The sequence below is a fragment of the Olea europaea genome, chromosome 3 (genome assembly GCF_002742605.1).
Source record: "Olea europaea var. sylvestris chromosome 3, O_europaea_v1, whole genome shotgun sequence".
In the NCBI taxonomy this organism is placed as follows: Eukaryota; Viridiplantae; Streptophyta; class Magnoliopsida; order Lamiales; family Oleaceae; genus Olea; species Olea europaea.
This window is the reverse complement of record NC_036239.1, coordinates 13314315-13323976: the sequence shown is the minus strand read 5'-3', so window position 1 is coordinate 13323976 and position 9662 is coordinate 13314315. Positions and strand designations below refer to the sequence as shown.

The following is a 9662-nucleotide window of genomic DNA, read 5'->3' as shown; positions in this document are numbered from 1 at the left end:
TTGTTTTAGTAATATCATTTCTTTTACTTATGCTATGTATACCAGATGTAGATATAAAGGTTACATATGTTAGAACAAGAAGGATAATTGTCCTAAGAAGTTGACATTTAAAATCCTCATAATCAAAATCTAATCAAACAATCAAATTTTGTTCTATGCCAATCAAACATGTCAAAGACGAAGAGAAACTAACCATCTAAAACAAATAAAATTTGTGCCATAAAAGTAATTGCGAAGGATTCTCACAAGCTACATGATTACAAAAGAGTTTTCACTTAATTGATTTCTAAATAGATAATGGAAGTAGCATTCTTCGCTTCTTCTTCCGGGCCAATCTATCTTGCTTTATAATTTTCATGCATAAAAACACTAGCGTTGTAACAAATACCAAAATAAGAGCAACCCTCAAATGTCTACAATGCATAAGTACAAATATATACAATCACCAAATCGTATTTATAATCAAATTATTGGAATGAAGCGACTAAGATATTTTAGTACACAATCCACCAAATCATTTTTAATATACTATTAACAAACTTTCTCACGCTATTTCTTAACTCTTTTTCTTGTCCCCTTGGTAAATGGAGTCCTGTAAATGTTGTAGGAAATTAAAATTGCTCCTTTGAAAAATGTGTGTGAGCAAGAGTGCATTTTCAGGAATTAGGAATTCAAAATTTATCTACAAAAACAGGTGCAACAAAAAGGCAAAAAAGGTCAGATTATAATAATTCGTACAGGTTAATACAAAACACACACATAATGTTCAGATGAACCAAATTTGGGCATGTTGACAGATTGCTACAAAATTGATCTGTAGAGAAGAAATATTGACTTTAACTGTCAAGAACGATAGTTCATATCGACAAATGACTCGAATAATTTGTAGATATTTAGTCGTCGAGAATAACCGACACTAACTGTCGAGAACGATAGTTCATCTCGATAGATGAGTCACATAGTTCATCTGTCGATAATTAGTCATCTGTTAAGAATTCATAATTGTCAAGACTTTTATTTTGACAAATTAAACAGTTTGCTTAAAAGATAGTTATATTTGTTTGTGTTATGTACGAAGTATTGAAAATTAAAAGTGCCTATTTGTACCGTGTTACCCATCCGTCACTCAAATGGAAAAATTCGTTAAGTCCAACAAACAGCGTCAACTTGAATGACGGATGGGTAACACGGTGCAAAATTCGGTGATCATTGAGAAATATTTTAAAGTTTGGTTATTGAGTAGTAACAATTGACGAAGTTCAGTGATCATTGAGTTACATTTTTAAGTTCAGTGACTAAATAGTAACATAGTTGAAAAATCAAATCGACCTCAGTTACATTGGCACTATTTGAAAATTTTTGTACTTTTATTTAATTTTTCTTTGTCAATTTCTTTTAGTGTTCCAACTGTTTCTCTTTCAATCTATTTATGCGGAGTTTGAAATACAGTGAATTGATACCAGTTGATCTAAAAATCAAACGTACTTTTTCACTGTCATGGACAAATATTAGCAATAATTCTATTTTTATTTAATTTAAAGGTCTCTGATTTTCTGTTTCCTCCTTTTTCCCTTCATTTTCTTTGATTTCTTATTTCATAGAAGTCGATTTGAGAAATTTAGCCCTTTTTTGATCCCCATTTTGAGAGATAAAATGAATTTTTGAATAGTATATTGATGGAAAATGTGTAGTTAAAAAATAAGAAAATTTTTTAGATTTACTTGTAATATTATTTTATTGAAAAATGTGTGGTTGAATGATACCAAATCACTGTTTAAGAATTATTATTATTATTATTTTGAAAGAATGAGACTCAAACAAAAGTTTAATAATTCAATTTAAAAATATATATTAATGGTCATTGAACTTTGCCCTATGTTACTACTTAGTCACCGAACTTAAAAATGTAATTCGGTGGTTACTGAGCTTCGCCAAGTGTCACTTAACAGATTTTTCCATTTGAGCTACAGAAGGGTAACACAGTGTAAAGATCGGTGACCATTTCATTACATTTTAAAGTTCGATTATGAAGTAGTAACACTTGATAAAGTTCAGTGACCATTGAGGTATATATTTAAGTTCAGTGACTAAATAGTAATATAGGGCAAAGTTCAGTGACCATTCATATAATTAACCCTTTTATTGGGTGGTCCAAGGATCTAAACGTAACAATAGAAAAACTAAAACACATGATACACAAATATAGGAATCAAGATAAGATGAGCACCTCCCTTGAAAATTATTCAGTGTAAAAACCTAAAAGGGAGATTTGATCCAAAACCCTAAGCAAAATTATTTGAATCGAACGGAATATTTGAGTTCAGCGTGACGGCATGAGAAATATTTATCAAGCTTTTCGACCCATGTTTAAGCGTCAAAATGGCCGGAAATGGAGGTATTCGTTCAGCAACTGGATATTTCAGTTCAGTGTGGTTGCGTGAGAAATATTCATCAAGCATTTTGACCCACATTTAAACGTCAAAATGGCTGAAAAATGAAGGTATTCATCTATGACACTGGTTGGCTATTTAGATTTAGAATGAGAGAGAAAAGAGCATGAATTTAGGGTTTAGGGGAGATGTTGAATAAGAGAGAGAAACTGGGTTTGATTTTAGGGTTTTCAACATTTTTTCTCTTTTATTATTATTATTATTATTATTATTATTTTTATCAAAACTTTCAAGTATTGTTGTGAGTTGATTGGTTGTCACATTTTTTTCCACTTTTGTATGACTTTTTCATGTTGTTAACACAAGAACGTGTAAGGTATTTAAATTCTCTAGAGAGACAAAAATGTCCAAAAATGATAGTTTTTGCAAAGATTTTGAAAAAATGACATTTTTTGAAAATGTGAAGGCAAAAATTGACGTGGAGTGCAAATTTCTCAACCAAAAAAAAAAAAGAAGGGGTAACTGTGACTTGTGACTTGTAAACAAAGCATGTAACCTTAACTCTTATATTTTGCATGCACAATACAGTATATTTAAAAAGTGGTTATTAGCACAAAATGTTTTTACTTTGCAATGTTATTGTGCAAAACGTCGATACTTTTCATTTTTTGACATTTTTACCGTTACCTTCACATTTTATTGCGGAAATCATCATTTTGATCAAATTTCTTGTGTAAAATGACAAATAAATCCCCTATTTAAATAAAACAATAAAAAAGAAAAGAAAAGTTAAAGAATAAATTGTAATCATACTCCCAAACTTTTTAAAAAAGTGCAATTGAGTTCAAATAAATTATTAAAAGGATAATTAGAACAAAACGTCCCTACATTTCATCATTATTGTGTAAAACGTCCATACTTTTCATTTTGACATTTTCACTCTTATTTTTATATTTCATTGCAAAAATCATTATTTTCATCAATTTTCTCAATTAAAAGCTGTAAAATTTTACCATCTTCTTTAAATAAAGAAAAATAAAGAACAAATAGCATCTATACTCCCAAATTTTTTAGAAAAATAAATTTTAAATAAATAATTAAAAAAATGTACTTTATTTTTAAATTATTTATTTGAAATTTATTTGTAATTTTTGGAAAATTTTGGAGATGTAGTTGCAATTTGTTCTTTGTTCTTTATTCTTCTTTATTTTTTATTTTTGTTTATTTTAAGACGAGTGCATATTTGTCATTTTACAGCTTTTAATTGAAAAAATGGATGAAAATAATGATTTTAGTAAAGAAATATAAAATAACGGTGAAAATGTGAAAAAAAAATGAAAGGTATGGACATTTTATACAATGATAATGAAAGGTATGAACATTTTGTACTAATTACTCTTTTAATAATTAATTTAGACTCATTAGTACTTTTTAAAAAAGCTTGAGAATATGATTGAAATTTATTCTTTAACTATTCTTTTCTTTTTTATTGTTTTATTTAAATAGGGGGAATTTTGTTATTTACACTAGAAATTTGATGAACATGATGATTTTTGCAATAAAATGTGAAGATAACGATAAAAGTGCCAAAAAATGAAAGGTAGGGACGTTTTGTGCTAATTTTCCTCTAGAAAAGATTACGTCTTGATGTTTTCTTCTTGAATGAGATAATGTTTTATGCTTGGAAAACTGCATTTTCTTTTATTTTATGGATTTCATTTAATGTATTCTTTATGAATAATGTTACTCATAGACAATGACTGCAATAGTCATCATACATAAAATAAGATTATTAAAATTTATTTCTCTTTTAAATTATTAAAATTATGTCTCTTAATGGCACGAAAATCAATAATGCTACAGTATTCATCCTACATGACAAAATTTTACTAATTTAAAAGATGAATAACTTTATTAATGTCATGCCATATAAGATGACTACTATAACCCTTAGACTATGCATAGTAGTAACTCGTGAAAATACGTACCGAGAATTATTTTGATAACACCTGATTTTCCATTATATTAAGATAAGTGATTAGTGATTCCGAATTTGCTCTTGTTTTTATTCAAATTAAACTCGGACCATGGTAGACATTAGTGGCATGCGCGAAATCCAAATTACATTCGAGATTAAAAGATCTAAACATGAAACAAAAATATTGCCCTTGAGCCTCTCTTTTCTAATTCTAGGCTTTATTGACCCGAATCTTCTGCCCTTCAAGCACCTGCAATGCACAAGTAACATGAGGCAAAATAAATGTCCGCACAACTAAACCATTTAGAATAATGCTACTTGTATATAAGAAATTACAAAAAGTATTACAGATTGACGAGGTGTCAAAAATAAAGTAAGGAATTTTTATTTTTTATTTTTAACTTGGTTGAAGAGATTTTAATTCAATCATATTTTATCACATTATGTATTTGTAAACCAATCTCGAAGTAGTGATGTACATGTAGTACAACCAAACCATTTATACTCAAAAGGAATGAAATATTATTTTGTTGAGTTCTAAAGGATACGACCCATTTCAAGATTTCAATGGCATACTTCAGTTCTGTTACTTTCCTTTGAACATGTAACATCATAGTTTATATATATATTCATTCACTCATTTTTATTTCTTTTGTGTGTGTGGAGTTCTAAATGAACTCTAAACACAATTACATAACAATTTGACCTTTATTAGACAAAACTCAATTTACTGATCATCCATCACCACCAACCCACCACTCCCAACTACTCCTCCAAGGGTCTCCTCACTATCACACTACAGCTACTTGTAACTGACAACCTCAATAATTAGATGTCACAATGCATTTCTTCCTTGTGATCTTGACGAAGAAGCCCACATGACTCAATCTCGAAGATAGAGGTAACAAAGAGAGAATTTAATGTAGATTCAACAAGTTATTACATTGGCCTAAAACAAGTCTTGGACAAATGGTTCTTACAGCCTTTCAGAAGTTTGATTATCAGTAATCTGAGGCTGATTACAGTTTATTCACACAGTATATGGAAATTCCTTTAATATTCTTCTAATTTATGTTGACAATATGATATTATAATGATAATATAGTATAACCGGTGATGCTCAGTTTACCAAAGATTAACAAGAATTTTTTCCTTAACAGTTAGTTTAGAATTAAAGATATTGGAAAGTTGAATTACTTTTTGGATATTGATCTAAACAAGGAATACCTTCTATCAACAAAATACACTTCCAGCCCAACTCAGTCGGTTGGCCCACCAAAGAGATGATGAGATTCTCGATCGCTTTGATCGAGTTTTGAAAAGTCTCACTATTCAGAACAGTGTAGATCTCTATCAAGATCTTCTAGCCTCCTCCGTTTGGGCTCTCCTAACATCATGGATTGTATGGGCTTCCCTAGAGATGCCATTTTTCCAAAGTAACAGGATACTCAGACTCCTAAGAGGATGTGTTCTTAATTCCGATTACAGAAGGATTATGAGGGCATGTCTCATTTATCTTAGCATTAAATGAAATCTCACACTCAGAGCACATTCTCAGTCAATTTATGAAGCAATCACACACAAGCAACTCTTACAAGTTCTACACTATCTTAAAGGAACAATTAGTCAAGGATTACTTCTTTCCAACTCAAGATGACTTGAAACTGATTGGATATTGTTGCACAGACCGGGTTGTTCGATCAATTGCTGAAATGTTACTCACTATATATTGTTTCTCGGAAAATCACTTACATTGAAGAGTAAGAAGCAAGATACTTCATGCTTACGGCAGCTATTACATGTGAGTTAACTTGATGGAGATGTCTCCTTCAAAATTTACATTTTAAACTTGCAGCAAATATTTTTATAACCCAAAACTTTACATCTAGTAGCAAATCTAATTTTTCAAGAGAGGACTAAAAATATCAAACTGAATTGTCATCCTTTTTGAGAGAAGTAACCAATCCCTACAGATTTCCACTCTCTTCTTACCCTCTCATCTGCAAATTACGAATATACTTTCCAAATCTCAGGGAAGTTCCATTTGCATTACAAGTAGGTTGAGTGGCAGCGTTGGACTCATTGATAGAGACAAGTTGGGATCTTCTTACCACATTTACTGCCTCTTTCCTTGTTCTGTTGATCTATCAACTTATAAAGTTTTTTTTAAGAGTTGGGGAGAGATTGTTTATAATTTATGAGATCAGTCATAGTTCATGAGAATTTCCATTCTTAATGGTTGTCCTTCATGCCTAACTTGAGGGGAATTTTGGAATTTTTTATGGAGAGAAGTGGATATAATTGTTACCCATTCATTGCCTCTTCTCTAGTTCTGGTTGATTGGTCAACATTCACAATTATTTAGAGTTCGCAGGAGATAGATCATAATACAGGTGAGTGATCATAATTAATGCATATACCCTCTTGTAGAGTTGGATTGTGGACTCATAGTGAATTTTCTCACTTCTCTCAGTGGATGAAGACAATAGAAAAACCAAGTTATATAATTGTGTCTTCTTTAATTTTTATTCCTCATCTTTTTTATTTATTCCTTGCTAGGTTTTATTTTATTTATTTATTTTTTTTCAGTTTGCAAGGGAGAAACAGCTTTATAAATTACATGGTAAAATATTGGGGTATGTAAAGAGTTACTTTGTTAATTTACACTCGGTCGTAAGGTATAGTAAGAGAATGTAGAGAATTATTCCGTGAAGTACCAAGAAATGGATGTGAACATCACTGTAATGAGTCACAATCACAGTGGCACGAAGACATGCACATAAGAAATCATATACAACATTATCAATTGACCAAAAAAGGCATCAACTATAAAGCACACTATTGTAACACAAGATTCCCTTTTTTTGTGGAAAAGGCCCGTATCTATAACTATGACAATGTAATATAAGTCCCCAAAATAAAAAAAAAATAAATAAATAAATTAGAGGGGTATGGAAAAAAAAAAAGAAAAAAAAAAAAGAAAACAATTTTAAAGAAAATTCGTAAATTGAAAAATTCGAGAACTCAGTGTAAGTATGCAATAACAATCAAAGCATGTTACATCTTTTTGCTATTCCATTTTCAGTTTTCAGTTCCCCATGAAAGTAGATGTTGAAAAAAAATTGATGTGCATGCTCAAATGAGTAGGATAAAAAGCTAATAAAACTCCTACATCAGTGTTGCGTCTGCACAGATACTGGAATGTCAAAATTTCATTCAGACACTACGTGTAGCAAACTTACCGCATTATTAAGAGATGATATGGCTGTGTCCACGTCCTCTTCAGAAGAGAAACTAACAAATCCATAACCACTGGATTTTGAGGTTCCTGGAACTCGGGATACCTTTGCACTGAGAACGTTCCCTTTCCCTGAAAAAAAGTTTTTGAGTGAGTCTGTGGTTACAGTCTTTGCAAGATTGCCCACGTAAACTTTGTAGGGACTGTCAACAAATTGGGATTCTTGTGACTGAAGAACTGGCAAATCCATAGATTGCAATGGTTTTTCCGTTATATTAACTTTGATTGACCGTCCTCCAATTTCCTTCATGAACAGCAAGCCAATCAATACTTTCCAACAACTTGATTGTAAAACTAAAAGATCATTATTATCTAACACTCTAAAAACAAGCTTACTGTGCCATTTAGCTTTTCAATAGCAGCATTTGCATCCTCAGCAGTCTTCATTGTTACAAAAGCAAACCGTCTACTCCTTCCAGAGTACTTATCATACATTACCTATCAACATAGCATGGTAAATTTCATGTTATTCTGCAATATAATATATTTATTGAAGTCCCACATCTTCCTAGTCTTCCAACACAAAAATAGGGGATCTTCACGTTATGTTTATCCATTTCTTGAGTATTCTGCGAGTTTCTATCAGGCAGTTTGTAACTTTGAATTCTTAGCTTAATAAAAACTCTTGTATGGAGTAGACATCAGAATTAGTATGGTACTAATTTACTATATTGTCTTAATAGCATTTGATTTCCAGGATGTTATATCACGCCCCATCTTACTTATAAGTTAGCATCAATTGCCATACATCATAATGAAAAGGCATTCATGTGTATAACCGTTTTCAGTGACCTGGAACATACTGTCTTTAACAAAAATATCCCATTAAGCAAAAGTATAATCAGACTTCTTATGTACATATCTTTTGTTATCTGGTACCCAATTAACCTCTTTGTTGTTTTTGAGGTTGAAAAGGTTTTTCTTTATCCATGGGAATAAGTTTTAATGTAATGTGCACAATCTATAGTTATATAATCCCTAGTTTTAGCCTTATTGGGAAACTTTAATTTGAATTTGCTGTATTCATCATTCTACCAACTTAATCATGTCTAGCTTGAGAAGAGACTAATTTTGGCGTCGCTGTCTGATATTCCCAGAACAGTCATTTGTATAGTTCTTTAACCTCAAACTTCACAAACAATGTTTAATTCATGCAAATCCTATAATTTCTATTCAATTTTCTTCCTCTAAAAATGACAAATTAACATCATAAATGACTCTCCAAACAATCAACCATCTCTGTAATTCAATTGAGAAGACAATAATATCAATTTAGCCAAAAAATAAAGCTGAAAAATAAATAAAGAGCCATTTAAGACCTCGGCCTTTTCAACAGCTCCATGCTCTTCAACAATTTTCCGGAGCTCATCATTCTTAACGGTCCGCGGAATGTTGCCCACATACAGTCTTCTTGCGGACTCGATTGACGGGTCTGTAGTAGATACTGAAGTGTCCTCGGCCACTGCATTGAGTCTTCTGGGATTCAAGGCAACAGGCAATTTGCGAGTGAACTTTAAAGAGATAATTTGTTGTTTGAGGGACCGGAAATTGAGTTCCGAGAGGTGGGTCGTCGAGGTATTTGTGGGTTTTTGCAAAAAGCTTGTGAATAATAGAGATGATGATGAGGATGTGGAAGCCATTATCGCCAAAAGCTCCAGGAATTTGGGGGTTTTGAGATGGGAGTGTGGGAGTTGGAAAATGGCCGGTTTATCACTTTATCCGTTCGCAATTTGATTTTATTTTTTCCTATATGATTAAGCCCATATTTGACAACCTCCAAAATTTTAAATTATTTGCTACAATATTATTTTCAACCATACATTCACATAATAAAATATTCAACATACAAATCAATAAAATTTCCTTATTTTTTAATAGAGGAAATTGCTTAAAATGTCCACTTTCACATATCCATTTGAAAAAATGTCAACTTTCACAAATCCTTGCAAAAGTGTCTATTTTGAAATATTTTGGACCAAAATACCCCTGTGAACAA

General features: G+C 31.3%; 1 protein-coding gene across 1 annotated transcript; it reads right to left on the bottom strand.

Moving 5' to 3' along the window:
* Positions 1–4432: 4432 nt before the first annotated feature.
* On the bottom strand, positions 4433–9409 carry LOC111386617 (30S ribosomal protein 2, chloroplastic). The gene is made up of 4 exons (XM_023011088.1): positions 8986–9409; positions 8003–8104; positions 7611–7910; positions 4433–4618 (listed from the first exon to the last, which is right to left on the bottom strand). Exons 1-4 carry the CDS (start codon positions 9304–9306, stop codon positions 4580–4582), a joined length of 762 nt encoding a protein of 253 aa, XP_022866856.1. The 5' UTR covers positions 9307–9409; the 3' UTR covers positions 4433–4579.
* Positions 9410–9662: the final 253 nt, after the last annotated feature.

Excerpts from the sequence above, each read along its gene's own strand:
- LOC111386617 (XM_023011088.1), bottom strand. The coding sequence starts at position 9,306 with ATGGCTTCCACATCCTCATCATCATCTCTATTATTCACAAGCTTTTTG. Across the intron at positions 8,105-8,985 it reads GAGCTGTTGAAAAGGCCGAG|GTAATGTATGATAAGTACTC; the intron begins GTCTTAAATGGC and ends CTATGTTGATAG. Across the intron at positions 7,911-8,002 it reads TTGAAAAGCTAAATGGCACA|GAAATTGGAGGACGGTCAAT; the intron begins GTAAGCTTGTTT and ends CTGTTCATGAAG.